General features: G+C 40.1%; 1 protein-coding gene across 1 annotated transcript; it reads right to left on the reverse strand.

The window, feature by feature from the left end:
- Positions 1–2,342: 2,342 nt before the first annotated feature.
- On the reverse strand, positions 2,343–4,360 carry LOC130549353 (uncharacterized). Its single transcript, XM_057326559.1, has 3 exons — positions 4,288–4,360; positions 3,587–3,692; positions 2,343–3,164 (listed from the first exon to the last, which is right to left on the reverse strand). The coding sequence occupies exons 1-3, from the start codon at positions 4,358–4,360 to the stop codon at positions 2,495–2,497; spliced, it is 849 nt and encodes a 282-aa protein (XP_057182542.1). The 3' UTR covers positions 2,343–2,494.
- Positions 4,361–24,485: the final 20,125 nt, after the last annotated feature.

The following is a 24,485-nucleotide window of genomic DNA, read 5'->3' on the forward strand; positions in this document are numbered from 1 at the left end:
GTCTTCTCACCGTCAAAATCGCCCATCGCCTTGACCTCAGGTGGCCGGTAATCATCTGCTCCTGTAACAAAGACGTTATCAAAGTTTACACATTTAACAAACTTCTTTCGTAAAAGGCATGTCATTAATGCTCCATGGACCATCAGTACTGTTGCATGTTCTCAAATTAGCTTTTAAGTGAGTTTTTTTGAGAACTCTTAAGTTTTTTAACGTTTTCTTAAGTCAATTCTTAGCAGTGTTCTTGTGAGTAATTCTCAGAAGCTTGATAAATATGGGCACAGGTTTATTTCATCTCACCTTGTGGTTCGTCCTTCACATTGTTCTGCAAGTTGTCTCTCTTTGTTTCTTTTGCTGAAGAATCAGCTGGCAGGGCAGACAGACCGCTGACACAAGACGGCTGAGAACTGATCTGTTCTCTGTCAGAGGTTTGCTGGAGATCAGAGACAAACGGGATGGACGTGTCTAGCAGCAGCAGATGCTCAGTAACCTCCACACTCTTAACCCCTGGTAAAATATGAGCTTTTTAAGGCCATACATTAAACAACTTTTCAAACTTTTAACTATTTAAGGGCTCTTGGTCACCCTGTAGTCATGGCCACCATATGATGCAGCCTAAACTAACTATATCAAGTCTCTGATGATGTTGCCAATTCATGTGTTTGTCAAGACATGTTTGTGGTTAGTTTCATTGCGGTGAAATTACAAATATAATGCAGCTAATAATAAACAGACAGGCAGACTCACCATCAGATGGCTTAACAGACAACAGCTTTCTTTCACATGTCCCTTTCGCATGTTGTTCTAAAACACAGAAGAATAAACAGTGATATCACAGTCAAAAATATATATAAGATGTAATAAATATATATATGACAAATGTCCAGGTATATTTCATCTCACCTTGTTCTGCCTTGTGCTCCTCATTGTCCCGGACGCTGATGCTCTCTATGTTTTCAGCTGGCACTACAGAGTTCTGCTGGATGTTGTTGCCGACAGACCAGTCGCTGCTGGTAATGTTGACTACATCCAGATCATCATCACGTCTGGCCTCTTTGTGGGGCAAAGCTGGGGTTGGTGGCTGGCAGAGACCACTGACAGAAGACAACTGAGAACTGATCTTTTCTCTGTCAGCTTTTCGCTGGAGACCGGAAGCACACGGGACAGGCGTGACAGACTCAACATCAGATGGCTTGACAGACAACAGCGTTCTTTCACATGTCCCTTTCGCATGTTGTTCTAAAACACAGATGAACAAACAGTGATAATTTTGGCTCGTCTATTTGGCTCTTCAGACTGAGGCACAGAGAATGTTTTTAATGTAATGGCAAATGTTTCTCTGATATTGGCATAAATGTCCAAGTTTTCACGTTTATTTCATCTTACCTTGCGGTTTGTTATTTTCTCTGGTCTTATGGCAGTGGCGACGGGAGGGCCGCTTTACAGCCTTCCACGCTCTCTTGAAGAAGCCACCGTTTCCTTTCTTTTTCTCTTCTTTTTCTTTTTATTTCTTTTTCTTTTTCTTTTCCTCTTCTTTTTCTTTTTCTTTCTTTTTCTCTTCTTTTTCTTTCACTTTCTTTTTCTTTTTCTCATCTTTCTCTTTCTTTTTCTCTTCTTTTTCTTTCTTTTTCTTTCTCTTTCTTTTTCTTTTTCTCTTCTTCTTTATTTTTCTCTTCCTTTTTCTCTTCTTTTTCTTTCTCTTTCTTTTTCATTTTCTCTTCTTTTTCTTTCTTTTTCGCTTCTTTTCCTTTCTTTTTCTCTTCTTTCTCTTTCTTTTTCTCTTCCTTTTCTTTTTTTCTCTCTCGTTTTCTCTTCCTTTTCTTTTTTTCTCTTTCTTTTTCTCTTCCTTTTCTTTTTTTCTCTTTCTTTTTCTCTTCCTTTTCTTTTTTTCTCTTTCTTTTTCTCTTCTTTTTTTCTCTTTCTTTTTCTTTCTCTTTCTTTTTCTTTTTCTTTTTCTCTTCCTTTTTCTCTTCTGTTTCTTTCTCTTTCTTTTTAATTTTCTCTTCTTTTTCTTTCTCTTTCTTTTTCTTTTTCTCTTCTTCTTTCTTTTTCTCCTCCTTTTTCTCTTCTTTTTCACTTCTTTTCCTTTCTTTTTCTCTTCCTTTTCTTTTTTTTCTCTTTCTTTTCTCTTCCTTTTTCTCTTCTTTTTCTTTCTTTCTCTTTCTTTTTCTTTTTCTCTTCCTTTTTGTCTTCTTTTTCTCTTCTTTTTCTTTCCTTTCCTTTCTTTATAATTTTCTCTTCTTTTTCTTTCTCTTTCTTTTTCTTTTTCTCTTCTTCTTTCTTTTTCTCTTCCTTTATCTCTTCTTTTTCACTTCTTTTCCTTTCTTTTTCTCTTTTTTTTTCTCTTTATTTTCTTTTCCTTTTTCTCTTCTTTTTCTTTCTCTTCTTTCTCTTTCTTTTTCTCTTTCTTTATCTCTTCTTTTTCTTTCTTTTTCTTTCTCTTTCTTTTTCTCTTCGTCTTCTTTCCTTTTCTCTTCCTTTTTCTCTTCTTTTTCTTTCATTTTCGCTTCTTTTCCTTTCTTTTTCTCTTCATCTTCTTTCCCTTCCTTTTTCTCTTCATCTTCTTTTCCTTCCTTTTTCTCTTCTTTTTTTCTCTTTCTTTTTCTTTTTCTTTCTCTTTCTTTTTCTTTTTCTCTTCCTTTTTCTCTTCTTTTTCTTTCTCTTTCTTTTTAATTTTCTCTTCTTTTTCTTTCTCTTTCTTTTTCTCTTCTTCTTTCTTTTTCTCCTCCTTTTTCTCTTCTTTTTCACTTCTTTTCCTTTCTTTTTCTCTTCCTTTTCTTTTTTTCTCTTTCTTTTCTCTTCCTTTTTCTCTTCTTTTTCTTTCTTTCTCTTTCTTTTTCTTTTTCTTTTTCTCTTCCTTTTTCTCTTCTTTTTCTCTTCTTTTTCTTTCCTTTCTTTTTAATTTTCTCTTCTTTTTCTTTCTCTTTCTTTTTCTTTTTCTCTTCTTCTTCTTTCTTTTTCTCTTCCTTTTTCTCTTCTTTTTCACTTCTTTTCCTTTCTTTTTCTCTTCCTTTTCTTTTTTTCTCTTTATTTCCTTTTCCCTTTTCTCTTCTTTTTCTTTCTCTTTCTCTTCTTTCTCTTTCTTTTTCTCTTTCTTTATCTCTTCTTTTTCTTTCTTTTTCTTTCTCTTTCTTTTTCTTTTTCTCTTCTTCTTCTTTCCTTTTCTCTTCCCTTTTCTCTTCTTTTTCTTTCATTTTCGCTTCTTTTCCTTTCTTTTTCACTTCTTTTCCTTTCTTTTTCTCTTCCTCTTCTTTTCCTTTCTTTTTCTCTTCTTTGACATGTTGCTCTAAAACACAGAACAAAAAAATCAAGAAAAGGTTGACAAGTGTGTCATCATCATCTATTTGGCTCTTCAGACTGAGGCACAGAGAACTATTTCAGTGAAAAGGAAACTGATCTATCTATTATCGGCCTAAATGTCCAGGTTTGCACATTCATTTCATCTCACCTTGTGGCTTGTTTTCCACATCCTCTGCTGAAGCATCAGGTCGGTGGTTGGCAGGGACCGCTGACAGAAGACAGCTGAGAGCTGATCTCTTCTCTGTCAGCAGAACCACATGGGATGGGTGTGTCCAGCACCATAGCCTACACTTTGGTCTCATGACTGCTGCGACGGAAGGGACGCTTCACTGCCTTCCATGCTCTCTTGATGAAGCCACCCTTTCCTTTGCTCTCTTTTTCTTTGGCATGTTGCTCTACAACACGGAAGAACAAACAGTAAACTATTAAAACATCTCTGAGCACAGACCAAACAAAAGCGATTATTGCATTAGAGGTATTTAACAGAAAATTATTTTTTGGCTTTGGTAGGGTCACTTTACAGTAATGAAAGAGATTACTGAAAAAAACCCACAAAACACAGCACAAAATTCTCTATTTCAATGAACTGTGATATCACCTAGAATTCTATAAATATGCAGTAATGCTAGTTTTTAAATGACATTTTAATAAATATCTGGAAATATACTTTAAGGTTGATGAGCTTTTTGATAATGACGTAGGCCCTATATAATGCTCACTGCAGTGTATCGTACTGATGTAAACAGACACGGAGCTTTCAGTACACTACGCACAATACTGTTTGTTTATACATGTTGTCATGCGTGGGGAAAACATTTATGTGTGAATTCTTCTGTTTGTCGTACGTTTATGCCCATAAAAATGTACGTTACCTTAACAGTTTAAAAACTTTCTGGTGTTAATTTAGACGATGATTCCAAAAGACGCACAATTCAAAAATAATAACGTTGAAGGTAAAAGTTTGAAAGATGGATACATAATTTAACGTACCGATTGTAGTCCCCTCGGACAGTGCCGTGTTGACGGGTACTTGTTTATCCACGGTGAAATCTTCCGTGGCCATACCGGGCAAAGTTGTATCCATATACAGTATAGTTCCACTGAAGACATGTTGACTTTAAAAAACACTCGATTGTTGTTTCTGCAGTTCGCGTTCTTTCTCTGTGTAAACTGCTCGATGATTCTTTTCGTCTTCGCTCAGACTATCACTCAAACAGTCGATATCAGACAAGAAATGAATCGATCGTGAGATTTGAACTGAAATATGAGAGATTAGCTGCTCGGCCGCTCGATCTCCCCAGCAAACATAGAACATTCCCCTAACGTTAGTTTTTGGTTCCCTTTTGGTTATTTTTTGGGAAACAAAAAATAACGTACTAAGAATGTTCTTTTCAGGTTTTATTTTTGGAACCAGAAAATAACGTTCCCAGAACGTTGCAGGCAGTTTTTTTTAAAATAACCAGAAAATAACGTTCTCTGATGGTTATTTATTGGTTATTTTTTTGCAACCACGAAGTAACGTTCCCTGATGGTTATTTTCTGGTTATTTTCTTGCAACCAGAAAATAACCAGAAAATAACGTTCTCTGATGGTTATTTATTGGTTATTTTTTTGCAACCAGAAAATAACCAGAAAGTAATGTTCCCTGATGGTTATTTTCTGGTTATTTTTTTGCAAGCAGAAAATAACCAGAACGTAACGATTACTGATGGTTCTTTTTTTGACTATTTTTTATGGTAAAAATAGTAAAAACTGGTAAACGTCAGTGACATGTGCAATACATAAATTATATGATCACATTGAAATCCAAATGAAATTAATAAATGTGCCCTTTAATGGCTGAAAATAATAAACTAGTTAAGCTAAATGAAAATACAATCATCTATATCCATGTGTGTTTCTTTAGTGTGGTTGTCTGTTACTGTATGTGTGTGCGCTCGAGCAAGTGCATTCTCCGCTCTGCCACGCACTCCCGTCATTTAAAAATTAACAGGTGTGCTGAAGCAGGGTTAGAGCTGCAGTCTGCAGGACGGTCGATCTCCAGCAGCAGGGTTGGTGACCACTGCTGTAAAGTGTCACTGCCAAAGAAAAAGAAAAAAATAATTTCCTATTAAATAACTCTAATGCCATAATTGATTTTGTTTGGTCCGTGCTCAGAGATGTTTTAATAGTTTTGTTCTTCCGTGTTGTAGAGCAACATGCCAAAGAAAAAAAGAGCAAAGGAATGGGTGGCTTCGTCAAGAGAGCATGGAAGGCAGTGAAGCGTCTTCAGCAGTCAGCAGTCATGAGACCAAAGTGGAGGCTATTGCGCCAGACACATCAGTTCCGTGTGCTTCCGGCCTCCCGAAAAAAGCTGACAGAGAAGAGATCAGCTCTCAACAGTCTTCTGTGATTGGTCTCTGCCAGCCACCGACCGCAGCTTTGCCCCCAAAGAGGACAGATGTTATGATTTGGATGTAGTCTGCATTACCGACTGGTCTGTCTGCAACAACATCCAGCAGAACTCTGAGCTGCCAGCTGCTGCTTCAGCAGAGGATGTGAAAAACAAGCCACAAGGTGAGATGACATAAATGTGTAAACCTGGATGTAGCGAGGAAGGCGGGACGAGAGCCGGAAGTGTTAAGTTTTGTTTATGTTCGTGTGGCCGGCAGTCGTCCGTGAGGGGCTGCCGGCCTTTTTTTACTGCTGTTTATTGTTTATTTATTTTTGATTAAAGTGTTTGAATGTTCGCCGGTTCCCGCCTCCTTCCTTCCCGTTTTATTGAGGTTTTCTACATTGGTGCCGAAACCCGGGAGGAAGGAGGGACATGCTGTCGAAGAGCCCTCGCTGCCGAGGGGCATTGCGGTGCTGAGGAGTTCGGGCAGCGTGGACGAGGGACGTCTGCCAGCGGCTGCCCAAGGCAGTGGTGCTGGAGCAAGAGGAATCGGCTGGGACGAGGACCTCGCTGCCGTGCTCCTGGGCCGAGGTGGGGTGGCGGCCATAGAGGAAGGAGCGGAGGAGTTTGGGCCGTTTGCCGTGGGCCGGAGCCTGCTGCCATCCACCGAGGAAAAGGGGAGGAGCAGGGAACGGAAAACTCGCTGCCGGCTACCCTCAGCCAAAGAAGCCACCACCAACCGCCAGGAAGCCGTCCCCCCGATGTCCAGCACCACCGCATAGCACTAGGGCTGTCACGATTATTAAATAATCGTCTCATCGCGATTGTTTGACCTCATCGCGATGATTTCGGATCATCGCAATTATCGCACATCTCTATAGAAGACACTAGGGGGAGTTGTAGTGCATCTGCATATTGCATATTTTAGTGTATATATTGTTACTAAAGCATGGTAATACTTGTAAAATGTACCACCACATCACAATCACTTAAAAAAAAAAACATATACAAATTACCTGCAGTACAATTTAATATTATTTAAGCAAATCTCAGTGTGAAAACCAGTCTACCAAAATTTCATTAACACACAAGTAAAAATTTACTGTAGTCTTGCAAGTGAGAAAAAAACAGACTAGAAGCTTTTCTAAGACTGATAGTATTTTAATGGTGGCTTCAATTCACACCTGATCAATTTACTTCATTTACAAGTATTTGGTGGTTGTATTATTGACAGGTAAAAGCCTAAACCTTAAATATATGATGACCCAATTTTTTCCGATGTATTTCCAAGAAAAAAACATAGTCTTGTATTCAGAACAATATGGTCATTTCAATCGCTGAATAAAAAATGAATGAGAATTAAATGTCAAAGCTCAAAAACAGACAATTAATCGTCATAATCGCCAAAGCCCTGAAACAGACAATTAATCGCCATAATCGCAATGATTTATTAGACAATTAATCGTCAATCAAATTTCATAATCGTGACAGCCCTACATAGCACTGCGAGGAAGAGCCTCTCGGCTGGCTGAGGACCGAACGACAGCGTGTCGGGGAACCGGACTATTTATTCTTTTTCCTCTCTCCCCTCTCTCGTCCCTGTCGCTCGGGGTGCTCCCGGCTCCATTCTCTCGTCTCGTCGGTGCGTACCCCCAGGCACTGGGGCTCTCAAGGGGGGCCCCCCGGGGGGGAGTAAGCACAGGCGCGGTGGTATCCCCCGTCCTGTGAGGGGCGATGGGGGTATGAAGCGAGGAGCGGGATGAGAGCCATGGGGCAGGAAGTGATAATGGCGTGTCCATGAGGGGCTGCCGGCCTGTTTTATTGCTGTTTATTGTTTATTTATTTTTAATTAAAATGTTTGATTGTTCGCCGGTTCCTGCCTTCTTCCTTCCCGTTTTATTGAGCTTTGCTACACTGGACATTCATGTCGATATTAGAAAATAATTTGCCTTCTTGAAATAGTTCTCTGTGACTTAGTGTGATATTCCAAACTGATAATAATGACACACTTGTTTTTTTGATAATCACCGTTTTTTGTTCTATGTTGTAGAACAACATGGCAAAGAGAAGAAAGTAATCTCTGAGAGAACATGGAAGGCTGTAAAGCATCCCTTCCGTCGTTGTGAGAGCAGAGCGGAGCCTATTGTGGCGGACAAACAGCTGACAGAGAACAGATCAGTTCTGAGCGGCCTTCTGTCAGTGTTCACTCTGCCACAAAGAGGGTCAAGAACAAACCACAAGGTGAGATGAAATCAACCTGGACATTTACATTTATATTAGAAAGAAGAGCATTTGCCTTTTCACTGAAGTAGTTCTCTGTGTCTCAGTCTGAAGCGACAAATACATGATATGAAGAGTTTGGTTCCAAAACGCGATAAACGGCATTAAAAAAAAGAGTTTCCGCCAAAATCAGTATTGTATCAGGTCGGTATTGAAAAGTCACTTTTTAATTTTACACAAAAGGCGATATCCGCCTAGTTATTTTGTCATGTTTTCTCCCTTTTTTCCAAACCGCAATATACGCCAGTCTCACTTCTCTGCAGAATGCGATCGGTGTTGCCAGATTGGGTGGACAATTTCCAGCCCAAAGGCTCAATAAAACCCGCCCACTCCAATAAAAACCAGCCCAAATTCTAACTGCCAAAATAATGTGATAGAAATGTATTGTAATGTCAATCAACGATGACAATGACCATTTTATCTCCTTAAAACAAACTATGACAAGATGAGAAAAAAAAATTTAAACCAGGAAAACAGGTCAAAAGGATCAAACATAGCATTAAAGAGAGTTAGAAAATATGACTAGAAACCACTTCAAAGCGACAATCAAGAAATTAACCAATGACATTAATCCTCAAAAAACACATTTTGTGCAAAAAGTGCCCACTATAATTAATCGGATTCGGAAAGCTGAGTAGGCATTTTCCACTCGTTCATGAACTTCATTCACACACCACGGCAGCCAAAATTGTGCAATTCATTGATACATACAACAGAACAAAAAAAAAAAAAAAGCAGCAACAATAAGAGTACAGTGACAGTACTTACCTTTGAGAGTTGCCTTAACATCTGACAGAACTACAGTACGTCTTTCGTGAAGTACGTCTTAGGAATGGCTTTCAAAGACACTCTTAACTCCATGGGCATTAGTCAACATGTGTCAGGACCCACTCACCTTCGTAATCATACTTTAGATTTAATACTGTCTTACGGTATAAATGTGGACGACGTTAAAATCCTTCAGCAGAGTGAAGAAATTTCGGATCATTATCTGGTATCATGTTTGCTTCACTGGCCTACGGCTGCAAATAAAACTCATTGTTACAAATATGGTAAAACAATAACTTCAACTACCAAAGATGCGTTTCTCGATAATCTGCCCGAATTGTCTCAAATCATGAGAAATAACGTTGAAGATCTTGACATTACCACTGAAAATTTTAATTCCACCTTCTCGGTAACGCTAGACAAAGTTGCTCCACTACGTTTAAAGAAGATTAAAAATGGCAGCCCCACACCGTGGTATAATGAACACACTCAGGCTCTAAAGAAAGCGGCCCGAAAAATGGAGCGCAACTTTAAGAAAACTAAATTAGAGGTATTTCGTACAGCATGGAAGGATAGTATTCGAAAATACAGGAAAGCCCTAATAACTTCTAGATCCGCCTACTTTTCATCACTAATAGAAGAAAACCAGCACAACCCTAGGTTTTTATTTAACACGGTGGCTAAATTAACAAAAAATAAATCGTCAGTGACTTCTGATCCTGTATATCAGCATAGCAGTGATGAATTTATGAACTACTTCACATATAAAATCCAAGATATTAGAGAAAAAATTATAACAATGCAATCAGAAGTGAAACCCGCTGAACAAACTAACTACAGCGCCCTTAAGGAGAAAATGCAATTATTTTATACCGTAGATCAAGATGAGCTGTCTAAAATTATTAGATCATCTAAATCAACAACATGCATACTAGACCCTATACCTACAAATCTACTGAAAGAGATGCTCCCAGAAATTATAGATCCTCTTCTTGGTATTATTAACTCATCTCTGACATTAGGACATGTGCCTAAAGCATATAAGGTGGCTGTTATAAGGCCCCTTGTCAAAAAACCCCAACTCGACCCTAGAGAACTAAGGAACTACAGGCCTATATCGAATCTACCTTTCATATCTAAAATTCTGGAAAAAGTAGTTTCAACTCAATTATGCTCCTTCCTCCAAAGGAATGACATCAATGAAGAATTCCAGTCTGGATTTAGAGCATGTCACAGTACAGAGACTGCTTTGATCAGAGTTACAAATGATCTGCTATTGGCGTCTGACCGAGGTTGTATCTCGTTATTGGTGCTGCTAGACCTTAGTGCTGCATTCGATACCATTGACCACAGCACACTCCTACATAGACTCGAAAATTATGTCGGCATTAAGGGAATAGCTTTGAAATGGTTTAAATCTTATTTATCCGACCGTTTTCAATTTGTAGCAATAAACAATGAGGTGTCACGCAAATCGCAAGTCCAGTACGGTGTACCACAGGGCTCAGTCTTAGGGCCTCTGCTCTTCGCATTATACATGCTACCTCTAGGAGATATAATAAAGCGACACGGAGTTAGCTTTCACTGTTATGCTGATGATACTCAACTTTATATTTCCTCGAAGCCTCATGAAACACAGCAGTTCCATCGAATAATGGAATGCATAGTCGATATAAAAAACTGGATGAGTAACAACTTTTTATTACTGAACTCGGACAAAACGGAAGTGTTACTTATTGGACCGAAAACTGCTATAAGTAACAACCAAGAATACTGTTTAACTATTGACGGATGTTCCATAAAACCCTCGTCGTCAGCAAAGAATCTTGGCGTTCTATTCGATAGTAATCTGTCATTTGAGAGCCACGTCGCCAACACCTGTAAAATTGCGTTTTTCCATCTTAAGAATATATCTAAACTACGTCATATGCTGTCAATCTCAGATGCAGAGAAGTTAATTCATGCATTCATGACATCAAGACTAGATTACTGTAATGCACTGTTAGGTGGTTGCCCTGCAGGCTTATTACAAAAACTCCAATTGGTCCAAAACGCGGCAGCTCGAGTTCTTACACGTACAAAAAAGTATGAACATATTAGCCCGGTTCTGTCAACCTTGCACTGGTTACCTATAAAGCATCGCGTTAACTTTAAAATCTTGCTTATTACCTATAAAGCCTTACATGGTTTAGCTCCTCAGTACTTGAATGAACTCCTTTTGTATTACAGTCCTTCACGTGCATTACGCTCTCAGGCGTCCTGTCAGTTGGTAATACCTAGAATTTCAAAATCAAGTGCAGGTGGTAGATCCTTTTCCTATCTAGCGCCTAAACTTTGGAATAGTCTTCCCTGCACTGTCCGGGAGGCAGACACACTCTGTCAGTTTAAATCTAGACTAAAGACGCATCTTTTTAATCTTGCATACACTACTCTTCCATAATATAAATCTTCAGAGGGTTTAGGCTGCATTAGTTAGATCAACCGGAACCAAAAACACAACTGATGTACTTGTTGCATCAAAGAGTACAGAACAGTACTCTACTCTCAGCCAGTCTTGTCTCATTGTTCCAAGGTTACCACAGCGAGCAGGATGCAGTTCATGGCCTGACCTGATGGTAGAGCGGAGAATGGGAAGTGGGGACCTGACAAGAGCTGAGATGATAGAGCTGGATAAAGAAGGACGCGGTCTCTTGACATGTCTTCACCACAAAATTTCAAATGCTATTAGATTATTAATGATAATCTTAAACTATAATTTATTTTATTATTAAGTTTATTTATTTTATTTAGCCTTGTTGTGCAAGCTCTCTGGAGCTTGTGCAGAGGCAGCAGCTTTTGCCAGAGGGGAACTGGAATCCCCTGGTTGGGCCTGGGTTCTCCTGAGGTTTTTTTTCTCGATTAGAGTTTTGGGTTCCTCGCCACCGTTTGCATACTGTTTTTGCACTATCTGCCTGACCGGGGGGGCTGCTTTAGAATTTTAAAGTTTTACTTAATTAATATTGCATATAGGAATTTATTATCTGTTATATTTGACCTGTGCTTCTCTCTCCTTTATCCTAAATGTGTGCTCTCACTGAGCGTGTGTGTGTGTGCGTACTTGTCTGTGTACGTACGTGTGTGTGTGTGTGTGTGTGTGTGTGTGTGTGTGTGTGTGTGTGTGTGTGTGTGTGTGCGTGCGTATCCGTGTGTGTGTGTGTGTCTCTATGTCTATGTGTGTTAGTACGTGTGCATATTGTGTGTGTGGAGTGTTTTGTATGTGGGTATGTCTGTCTTCTGTGTTTTCAACCTTTTCTTGTTTTTGCAGGTACAACTTTAATTATTTTGCTTATAGTCAATATGTCTCATGTACAGCTGCTTTGTAACAATGAAAATTGTAAAAGCGCTATATAAATAAAGTTGAGTTGAGTGAAGTGTATATTGCAGAACATACAGTATAATGCAAAATTTAGCAAGTCCAGCAGCTGTCAAGGACTAGTATGATGAACAGAAGTAACGTTATTAGAATCACATATTCTGTTTGATTTTTATTAAATCATGCAACTGCTGTGAATTCAGTTATAGTTATATTTACAAAGTCTTCGAGTCGTCTGTCACCACATGTGTAATCCACGTTGTGCGATTTGAGTTACTCTCCCATTACCGTGCAACATATATTTGGGCCACTTTGGCAATGCGATCGCTTCAGTATACAAAATCTGGTCCTTTATCGCTCCAAAACCCTGTCACTCACAATCCATCACATGATGATCTAAACTGTAGATTGATTGACAGGTGAGGTCTCCCTATCCCAGACCTGACTGTTTAAACGGAACCAATAAGGGCTGTGTTAAGGAATAATGTGTTGATGACTGCACTACACATTATTTTCGAACGTTTTGAAATAACTTGACTAATCAAAAGCAAAAAAAGGCAAGTTGCTTTGGCGGGTTTTTAATTTCATAAGCAGCCCAAATTTTGTCCACCCACCCAATGCATTTTTCTCCGGTCTAGCCCGTTCATAAGAAGCACCAATTGGGCGGGAACCTGGCAACACTGAATGTGATATGTCTGATCAACCAATCACAGCACACCATTCCACGCATCGTAAGCAGTAATGGCGGCACTCTGAATACGGACGGCATCCTAGTTTCCCTGATCTACTTTGTACTTTGTGTTCAACAAACAAACAAAAAAATGAATAATTTTGACGGCATTGATGAACTTGTGCTGGGTTCTGCGGTGGAGAAGAAACGTAAGCCATCGAAATCTAGTCATTTACGTGAGGAGATCAAGAAGATGAGGCTCTAATTTATAGCATTAAAAAGATGACCCGTTGAATTCATTTTAGGAGCGATGACTGATTGAATGTATTTTTAGTCCAGTGCCTGTATGTAAGATTATTATTGTATTGAGTTCAGAGGCTGTCATAAGTGGATCAACTCACTTTGTTGTGTATTTTCAACAGTTTCATTATGAACAAGAGCCGCAAGCAGCACCGCGGGGCCAAGCCCCTGAAGGCGCAGCACAAGCGGAGCACAGAGCCAAGAGAGCGAAAAACAGAATAAACGGAAAGCATGTGAAAAACGGCCAGTTCAGGAAGAACAGGCAAGAACGAGGCGCAGATTCTATACAAAAACATTCAACACACTCCACACTGGATTCGCACCCACGACCTCAAAGACTCGAGTCCACCGGCCTGTCGTGTTGTGCCACTAAGCCACACACTCAGTTGCTGTCAGGAGCTGTAAAAGCACAGAGCCAGAGCAGCACAGAACAGCATGAGTAAAGCAAAGCAGAAATAAAACACGCATGGGAAACAAATAGGTGACACTGAGATCAAATTGGTGACTTCATCCACAAGTACAACAAACACACTAGAGGGATTCAAACCCACTACCTCTGAGACACCAGGCTTGTGGTTCAGCAAACTGGGCCACGGAGCTTGTACAAAGTGTCAGAGATCCTGAGGAGATGTGTGAGAGCTGCAAGTAGCGAAGATGCTGAAACGAGTTTTAGAGCAGAAATAAAAGAAATACTACGTATTTGAGAAACCGAGGCATAGGTGGGAATGAACTCAAGAAGACCATTTTGTATAGTACTGCACAAAACGTTACTCAGAATAGTTCAATACAAGAACGCTAGGTGGCGCTGTTTTTTAACGACGCATGCACGATCGGGACACTAATTCAATAATACTTAAATTAAATGCTGATACATCACGAGTTTTAAAAGATATCCAAATTTATGACAGATTTCAAAATGGCGGACAGGCCAATCATCCAATCGTGAGATTATAGTAATCATCCGATCCGGCATGACCCAAGGAATCCGTAGACCACAAGATCACAAATTTCTGACAAACATTTCAAGTTATGAGCAAAAATTCAATTTTTCAAATCTCGCGACCCATAGGTGGTGCTGTTCCCCATTTTGGCAAGGACCCCCAGTCCTAGGTGTCGATGAAGCATACAAAGTCTCGTACCAATAGATCGAAGAATGGCCGAGATACAGCCTCCAATACATTTTTGGGTCAACTTTGAAAAGTTTGCGACCTCATAACTTTTGAACAATGAGGAAAATCATAATTATTTTAGGTCACGTCTGTGCAGCTCAGTCAATGCGATGAGCGTGAGGAGTGCAAGACATGTGCTGAGTAAAATTACTGTTGATCAATGGGTTCAAAAGTTACAGCCATTTGAAAAGTACATTTTTGAACTGCTGGTTGGTGCTATTGGAGAGTACAATTAAAAAAATGTATGCTGAGTGCAAAGCCAAAGTGATGGAAAATTTACAGCATGCAAACCATGTGATTCTCACAACAGACATGTGGACCTCGAGGTCCACAGAGGCATATTTGACTGTGTCCTGTCATTTCTTTGAAAACTGGCAAATGCAGGAAGTTGTGTTAGAAACATCCAATTTCAATGCACAGCACACAGCTGATAATATTAGTGCAGAGCTGAAAAGAATATCTGAAGAATTGGGTGTAACTCGGAAGGTGCTTGGGGTAGTCACAGACAATGCTGCTAACATGGTTTCTGCAGTGCACAAGGCTGGTTGGAAGCCCTACCCATGTTTTGCACACACACTGAACTTAAAAGTCAAGGATGCAATAAAAGCATCTCCAGAGATCTTTCACCTTTTGGAAAATGCAAAAGCATCGTATCATTCTTCCACCACAGTGAAGTATCGGCAGAAAAACATGTTTCTGTCTCAAAGGTCATTCCCCTTGTGTCACTGCTGCTAAGAGCAACAGTTGTCAGTGAGCGTCAAGGTTGCTCTCTTGCCACAGAACTGGCACAGCAATGTCACAGAAGATTCCGAGGGATTGAAACTATACACAGTCTTGCTGCCAGCACATTCCTTGACATTAGGTTTAAGCACCTTGCATTTCGTGACAAAGATCATGTGGAAATGCGACTTCTGTCTGAAATGCAGGATGTCCACCTGGCCACATCAGAGTTTGCTCCTGCATCTCCACTAGAAGGTACATCATCGTCTGCCTCAGTAGCTACAGCAAGTTGTGCATCATCAGTGACTCCTCAAACAACCCCAGGTACTGCCTCAGCTACAGCTAACGGAAGCATATGGGAGGACTTTGACATTCAAGTTCTCTCAGCACAACAACATCAAACCACAAGCACTGGCTCAGTAATTGAAATGCGCCGCTATGGAGAGGAAAATGTAATTCCCCGCAACAGTGACCCATTAGTTTGGTGGAGAGATCATGAACAAACCTTCCCATCTCTCAGCAGACTAGCCAAAAAGTATTTTGGGATCATTGCCTCCTCTGTACCTTCTGAAAGACTTTTTTTCAAAAGCAGGGGAGCTGATTAGTCAAAAAAGAAACAGACTCAAGGGGGAAAATGTCAACACTCTCTTGTTCCTTCACAAAAAGGAAAGCAGAAGGACTGTAGAAAAACTATCTGACACTTACAGTATGCACAGTTTGCAATTGTTTGTGGAACATGTTATACTTGGTTAAAAGTTTGTTTGATTTATGGTCAAAAGTTTGTTTGATTTATATAATGTTCAGTAATATAATAGCAAATAAATGTAACAAAACAGTGGTTCATTGTCTGGTTCATTGATGTGTACTTGATGTTAATATTGATGGCTTCTAAAAACACTTAGTCTTTAAAAGCACACAAACAGACACATAAACGTAATTAATAAAAGTATCGTATCGGTATCGATGATACTGTTCTTGAAAGTACTTGGTATCGGATCGAAAAGAAAATGATTGGTATTGCCCATCACTATTGTGCACTTGTAACTCAACTGTGAGGCGAGAGAGATTGGCGGGGAAGGGGTGAGGTTAATGACGTCGGTTTATTGGTTTCCGCCCAGCCAATCAAATTGGCACATTTTTGTTCGCGATGACGTCAAGCCACACAGAGCCAGATTGCGCACATTTGATGATGGGTACTGTGTTCATGATGGACAGAACTAACACTAATAGGACGGTAAATTTTAGATTTTGTACTTAATTAGTTATATAATTAATATGACATAGCAGTGACAGTATTTCTGTAAAACCACCACATAAGCGCGTTAACTGATATACTACGGTAGTTCAGAGTAGTTGAATTTTTTTAGTAAAGGATAGGAGATTTTGTAACTTTTATAACCTTGGAGTAAAATAATAATATGTGCTCTTCTCTGTGAAAATAGAAAATGGTTACTGTACATAAATTACCAGGGAAAATAATGGCATGCACGTGGCTATATTTATACTGCAACTTACGTGCATCATGATGCTCACTCAAACGATTGTGCATCGATGTATAAAATATGATCTATTTGTCATCATTTCAGTGTTTTTAAACATCTTTGTGTGAATATTGATGAATGATGCATGGAGCCATGTTGAGGTTGAAACGTGGTGACCGTATAGTTTTAAGACCTTTTTGATTGAAGTATGTCAGTTAATAAGAATTCAAAATGCGCAACGAAAAGCTAAGTCAAAAAAAGCAAAGCTCAAGAAGAAGTCCCCAAGAAATAAACAATTGCAGTTTTTATTTTTATGGAATATTGTAGTATTTATTATAAATAATTGATCTGTGCAGGTCATTGAATTGAATTGACGTTGTGTTTACAGGGGCAGAAGACAGAAATAGAAAGTGCTGTGCAGAATCTGCTTAGTTGCATTCAAAGGCATAGCAACCCACAGACACATGGAAATGCTGGCAGCTCTACCAGCTTATTGGAGACTCAAGTTGGTACAAGTGGCTCTGGAGTTGGCCAGGCAGTTAGTAAGCCAAATACAGTTCAACGAGAAATGCAAAGGTAAGAAATCATCAGAGCCATCATACTCGGGACTCGAATTTATATGAATCAGTTAAGTTATATTTACATTTTAATACATATCTTGTCTTGAGCTTTTCCAGCACTTTACGGTGCAACCCGTAAAATAATTAAAAGAATGGCACCTGAACCTACAAGAGTTACACCTATAAGGTTCTTAGAACTCCAGTTCTGCTTACTGGCAAAAACTCCCAGATGACCCCCAAAGATGAAATGATTCTCCTACAAGCAGGCCTAGAGAGAAGAACTGTTAATATTTCTGATGATGCTGATCACGCTGAGGTGAGTCACGTAGAAAAACTTGTGCTTAATACTTGTGCTTAACATTCTTAATACAGTGGACTACCAGTAAAATTGATCAAACTTAAGGACCAAATATTATTCAGGCACTTTGTCCTGCTCATTGTCACGGTCCCACCGTCTTGTTTATGAAATTCTAGTCGTGTGGTGGGATCGGGGCAGAGTCCTTAGGTTATGTGTGGAGAGAAACATATTGTTGTCCGTTTGACAATAATATACGTTCTCTCCAGTGTCTTGTTATTGGCCCCATTCCTCTCGTTTCCTTGTCATCTTCCCCTGAGTGTTTAACTACCCACACCTGCCCCGTGTCATTATCCCTTGTTTGTCTTACCTATATATACCCTCTTGTTTCTTTGTCCTGTGTTCGGTCATTGTATGTGGTGTGCGTTCCCGATGTTCCTCGTTATGCCTGTACCCCTTGTTGCCGTTTCGTCTGTATAGTAAGTGTAGAGTTTAGTCTTTGTCAAGTGTTGTTCAGTTGAGTTTAGTGTGTAGTTAGTTTATGTCCCTTTTTGCTTATATTATATCCTGTTCTTGTTTACACCCCATTGCGGGTTTTTGTTTTGTGTTTATTATCTGTTATTAAAGTCTTGTCTGTTAACCCCTTCACTGTCTGCCTGCGCTTGGGTTCTTCCACCCCCACGAGCGTGACACTCATGTTTTCTTTTCTTGCTAATGCGACCTTTTTGCACAACAGAGTGTTTACTCCCATGTGTCTCACTGGTGCCATGTGTCTCCCCAGCTGCTCTGCCTCGCCTTGCAACCTCTGGTTTTCGCTAGGGGCAAGCAGGGAATTGTGAAAGTTATTTTTTTTCTTATTTAAAGTGACTATTCGTTAATTTGTGCCAATTTGGTACTTTTGATGATTGTTTTTTGTTTGAAAACCAAATATGAACCTGTTTTTGAAAGCTGAATGGTGATTTTATGTTTATTATTAAAAATAAAGACAAAAATGAAGATGTTTGTCCAACAATTTTGTATTTCTTCAGTTTATGGTCAGTGTTTTTTTTTTTCAATGACATTATGCTTTTACCTCAATCCAACTGCCAGTATCTGCTTGGGTTTTATAGCAGCTCTGTAATTTGTCGACTGTGTGGTCAGTTCAGGGCCAATGAGGGACAGAAGTTCATCCATTTGCTCTGCGTTCATTCTGAAATACTGATGATGGCGTTGGCTGTCCTTAGTTCAGCTACAAGATGATAAAAATGTCCTTGTTCTTTCCTTCGCTGGTTGAGAGGATGCACCCAATACCTTCTCATTCTTCCCATTTGCAGTCTTTCCTGTAGGAGAACAAACGTCAATGCTCTCCTCCTGCTCATAGGCACTGTATGTGATATATAGATAAAGCTAATTGAGGATGTATTTTAAATGACTAAAACAACTACAAAAATATTATTCTTGTTCATAACTGGACTTAAAGTGTATTTTAAGTAGGACATAGTAATAAACACAACAATAAACACAATGAAACTGGAAGAAATAGTAATCATTTAGCTAACTTACCCATGGTGGAACGGCAAAAATCAGGACAAAAAAAAGAACATCAACCAAACCAAATTTGCAACCAAAGAACATCTGACAGGTGTAGGAAACTTTTTCCTCGTGGAGGCAGAGACCAGGAGACGTTGGGATATCTTTCATACAGAAGTTGTCTTTATTGAGGACTCGCTGTGCGTCGCTGTAGTCATCCAAGTCTGACTTTTAGTTCAGTACAGTAGAGTTTTATACCTTTCAAGGGGGCGGGATACATAGAGGTGGAGATGATTTACACAAAGCATGCAAATGCAATACAGGAATCAGCCGTTACCGGAATTGTCCCAGCCAAGGTCTCATCAGCATAACAGTGTCATTCAAATGCATAGGTGCTAATCCAATCAGCCTGACAGTATTGCCCATACCTTCACATTATCATAGAGACAAAGGCTTAGCTGTGCCTTAAAGCTTAACATTCACCTTTAACTTGGGACCCTGCCCAGTGGTCAGGAAGTGAATAAAGACAAAAGGGTAATGTTTCAGACATCTGGGCTGCCTGACTTGATATTCATAGAATGTAATCGTCTTTACCTCAAAATGTGAAACATAATGTACATAACTTTAACCTAGATATAACATTGTATAAATTTGTAATCCCACACAGGCAAATCACGTGGTCTCGCGAATCATAGCGCTGCGTTTCTTATCCGCTTCTGGTGTGAGTTGGCACCGCGTGGAGGACGTAACAAAACTTTGCCGGAGCCGTAACGTGCCGCACACGCATGCAGTGGAAATCCAGGGTCGTTTGCCTGTGGGAAGACCTGCTCAGTCACTGAACGCGATATGCGCGCCACATGCGCTTCTTTAAAAGTACACAGAAAGCGAGCATATTCGCGTTCTAAACGCGCCGCATGCGCATCTTTAAAAGTAGGGCCTGCACAGAAAGCGAGCATCTTCGCACTTTAAAAGTGCCGCATGCGCATCTTTAAAAGTACACAGAAAGCGAGCATATTCGCGCTCTAAACACGCCGCATATGCATCTTTAAAAGTAGGGCACACAGAAAGTGAGCATATTCGAGCTCTAAACGCGCCGCATGCGCATCTTTAAAAGTACACAGAAAGCGAGCATATTCGCGCTCTAAACGCGCCGCATGCGCATCTTTAAAAGTAGGGCCTACACAGAAAGCGAGCATATTCGCGCTCTAAACGCGCCACATGCGCATCTTTAAAAAGGCGAGCATATTCGTGAGCCTCTATAGCAGATCTTTGAAAGTACAATGAACGCGAGATTATCTGCGCAAACGCCGCCACTCCGTCACGGTCTCCTTGAACGCAAACGCTGGTTACACATTAATAATATGTGAAACCATATAATTTGCAGTGTGGCTGTTTTGTATGAAGTTGATGAATTTTGCAGCCGAATCTACTGATATCTCGGAGGACAATATCTGATATCCATTTGAAGTCTCTGATTGTGGTTGTAAAGCATTTGTTCATGATTTTCCATAGTCGGGTAAGTGCCCGTTTCAGAGCTGTCACGGCCATAATGGAGATATGTCACAGGCAGGGGCGTAGCTACATGGTGGCCATGGGTGGCAACGGTGATGTGGTAAAAGTCGATCTTGACGTTCAAAAAATCTCTCAGACAAAGAAGGTTCAGGTGTCAAGGAGTTAACTTTATTTGATCAGGCCAAACAAAGTGAGATGTCCCAAGTCATCTGAAAACTTGGTGTTTTCCAGCCTACAGTTATAGTGAAACTTAGGAAAGGAGGTTCTTTCCTAAACCAATCAGGTAAATTACCTTTATCTTTTATTTTTTATTATCCAATCATTCTTGTCTGCCACCATTATTTTCTAGGCAACAAGGTTTGTATCTAATGGTGGAATGTCGACCTTTACTTGGTTTTTAAAAATAAGTTTTCCTGTTGGTACCAGTTTTCAGGCCACAAAGTGAACTACATGTTCAACCTTCTGAACTTTATCTAGGTCAGGCCTCAAACAGGCCTCAAAGACATCACTGAATTTTGTATTGCTGAAATCTGTTCTATACTTGGTTAAAATGATTATAATATCAAACAGCACTCAATCAGTGCTTAAGTATACTAATTATATCATTAAATCATCTTCATATATTCACTTGTAACACTCAATCATTGGTCTGATTATTAACACATCTATGGTAATATCATTCCCATGAATACTTCTTATAACTGGGGTGTACAACAGAGCCCAAAAGTGCAAAGTGCAAATACAACATCAACAAAATGATCAGAATTATGCACAATAACGGCTACCCCTGAATGATGGATGGCCACCTATCTGGCCACCTCTGTTGTGCGAAGCAGTTTTAAGATGCGTGTCGGAGTTTACGGAGTGCTGCGCAGATCATTTAGCGTATGCACTGAAAGTAACGCGAGGACATTACTCTCGCGTTAATATGATGTCATATGCTGACGCACTGACGCAAACAGTCGGAGCGCTATTATCTCAACAGCTGCTAACCTCTTCGCTTCGTGACAGTGTACTGTCTGTGTACCATGGAAGTTCATCGCGTAGCGAGCAGAAGGATCAGGGCAGGGTTGTGTTGGACTTTTTAGGCAGTCCTGCATGTTCAAAAATTTGCACAGAGACGTTCTCCAAAATCGATTAGAAGTTTATTATCAGATGTAAAAAGGAGTAACAAAGCTTTGGGTTGTCAGACGATCTCCTCACTCCACCACAAGCCAACAACCCAAATTATTCAAAAACACCCATATTTATTCAGTATGTGACATCGCTCGCATCTTCTGACTCCTCCTCTGTCTTTTAAGGAGTGCTGCTCCCTTTCCACCAATCACCGTGCACCACGTATATCTGCAAAACAACATCTTTGCATAACACATGTTTTACATCCTGTGGTCAGTCGCCAGTTTTGAGGAATGTTCTCTAGAGACCGTTTCTTTTGGGGAGTGGTCTCCTAGAGACAGTTTCTTGTGGCCGGACAACATACCAACATTCTTTACATTCTTTTAGTAAAAAGAAAACACTCAATCATCTAATGCTTTTAATTATGTAGCGTTGTTTCTTAATCCTATGATTCATTAAAACTCATCACAACTCATGATTATACTTAAAACATATGCAGTGGATTGATTCATAACATATCTTTTATATGTGACTCTTTGTGTGTGTGTGTGTGTGTGTGTGTGTGTGTTGATTTAGATAATTTATGGTTCCAACCCCCACTTATCCTGTCTCACTTCGTTTGCCACAGTAACTTTCCACTGAGTAAAATAGAAAGCACATGACAAAAGCACACAGTTTAATGATTTAATGAAAGAAAACACTTATTGATTATATTGATATTTAAATCATACTTTTATCTGAAAAATATTCCCACAATTCCATCTCTTGACCTCGTAAGAGGTCACACATCATCTTCTCCTTCATCTTCTGCTAGATCACTTGATAACAAAGGCATACTGTATGGGGGTGGAGATTCTTTCTTTTCAATAGCTGTAACAATTAATCTATTGCACAGTGATCTAATACAGGGAATACAACAACACCCACAGGTGATTAATATGGCTAGGAAAACTCCTATTGACACTACAATAGACATCACCACTGCTTTCCATTTCCCCAAGGTCGCATCTAGCCAATCTCCTATAGGGTTATCTACACCTGAATGTTCCTTCATCTCTACAGACAATGTCTTCAATCCCTCTAATGCTCTAGTAATACCGTTGTTATCTTTACAAAATCAACACTTCTTAAAACTTAATACCTTAAAATTGTAAGAAAACACTCTTAAAAATACACTTTTAAACCTGAAAATTGAAAAACATTGAAAAACACTCAAAATCACACAATAATGAAAACTTGATTATAAGGAATAAATGGTTATTTGTATGTTCACATCCGTGAACACTTCACTCAGAATCTTTTGCACTTTCTTGAAGTCTAGTTTATCTAGACCACACCCCAGCCGGGGCCGAGACACTTCTTACTCTATGAGCCACACACCAATCTCTCATATGTTTTAGGCTTTCTGTGAAACAGTCATACGTTGGTAAATCAGTGCATTGTTCTTTGGTTATTAGGTGAAACACAGTCCTGTCTCTTTCCCGGGTTACTGCACACTCACCCGGTTTTTTATGTTGACACCTTACTTTCTCCACTCCAAATTTTCCTTAAACTGTGTTTGCAATACCTGCTCCCGTATGCACAATCAGCACTTACACAATGAGCTAATGGTTCTGTGTGTGGGCTTGTGAAAATATCACCTGTTTTGTGTATAATTTGGAGCTGTTGGTGTTGTCCAGTGGCAATTTCAGTGTCTGTTTTACCGTCACTCTCTGTATCTGTATCCTCCCTCTCTTGGACCTGAGTCCTCAGGTCCAAACCAGTGTCAGCAAGAGACCTAGAAGGGGGGTCACAAGCTACACAGGATGTTAAATGGAACCAAGTATCTCCTTTCCTTGTAGTTGCACACAGTGTGAGGTGCGAGCTGTTACTCGTGGGGTTGTAGACCACCGTGGTTCACTCCACTTTCTACGGAATGTTCTCGTCCTGACCCAGTCTGTCGTGACTGGAGATGGCAGTTCCTCCGGTTGTGCTGGTACAGGAGTTACCTGATGGGAAAAGGTTCGAATCAGAGCTGTTAGTTTATCAAAATACACAGTATGTGACAATGGCTGCACGCTGTCCTCTCTCAACGCCGTGGTTGGGCCTGGAAATTGACGACCTGTAAGCAATTCAAAAGGTGTAAAGCCTGAGATCCTGTTGACAGAAGAACGAATAGACATGAGAGCAATGGGTAAAGCTGACAGCCAGTTCAATTTAGTCTGTGCACAGATTTTAGCCAATTTTAGTTTAATCGTCAGGTTAAGGCGTTCAACCTTACCTTGGCTGGCCGCATGGTAAACCGCACCATACGCATGTGTTAGGCCCAAAGCCTGTTCAACCACTTTGAGATGTTCATTTTTAAAATGGCTACCGTTATCTGATCTGATACGGCGTGGGAAAACCATAGTGTGGTATGTATTGATTGATTAAACACTTGATCACAGCCGTACTGTCCTCTCGGCCGACAGGATATGCTTCTGGCCAACCAGTGAAATAATCAACAATCACCAAAACATAGCGTTTGCCATGTACCCGTGCGAATCATATCTGTGAAGTCAATCACAATTTCTTCCCCTGGACCAGATGTCAAAGGGAAACAACCTTTTGGGTTTGATGCTAGGTTTTACATTGTGTTCCTGACAGATACAACAACTTGTCACATGACCTGACACCATGGACTGCAAAAACGGATGCCACCAATGTTCGAGAGCTCTCATCATTTGCTTGTCACTCACATGGCTTACCCCATGAGCTTGAGTCAAGATTGAACCGGTCAGAGAGACAGGCAATGCCGGACGTCCGTCTGGCGCTTGCCATAGACCATCTGGCGAGCATATACCTCCATGCTGCAACCAGACTGATTGTTCTTCAGGGGCAGATTTCTGTTGTTCTTTGACCAAATATTCTCGAGTGAAACGAGGCAAAAGATCACTACAGGCTCTATCTGATCTCACCACCTGCTGAGTTGCAACATAGCCAGCTGCAGTTTTGGCAGCTAGATCAGCTGCATTGTTACCATCAGTGATGGGGCAGTCACTTTTGGAGTGACCTGGACATTTAATTACTGCCACTTCTGTGGGTATCATCAGAGCCTCTAAAA

This window comes from Triplophysa rosa, unplaced genomic scaffold (assembly GCF_024868665.1).
Source record: "Triplophysa rosa unplaced genomic scaffold, Trosa_1v2 scaffold105_ERROPOS583246, whole genome shotgun sequence".
Taxonomy (NCBI): domain Eukaryota; kingdom Metazoa; phylum Chordata; class Actinopteri; order Cypriniformes; family Nemacheilidae; genus Triplophysa; species Triplophysa rosa.

Excerpts from the sequence above, each read along its gene's own strand:
- LOC130549353 (XM_057326559.1), bottom strand. The coding sequence starts at position 4,360 with ATGGCCACGGAAGATTTCACCGTGGATAAACAAGTACCCGTCAACACG. Across the intron at positions 3,693-4,287 it reads GTCCGAGGGGACTACAATCG|AGCAACATGCCAAAGAAAAA; the intron begins GTACGTTAAATT and ends TCCGTGTTGTAG. Across the intron at positions 3,165-3,586 it reads AGCAGTCATGAGACCAAAGT|GAGAAAAGGAAAGAAGAAGA; the intron begins GTAGGCTATGGT and ends GAGAAAAGGGAA.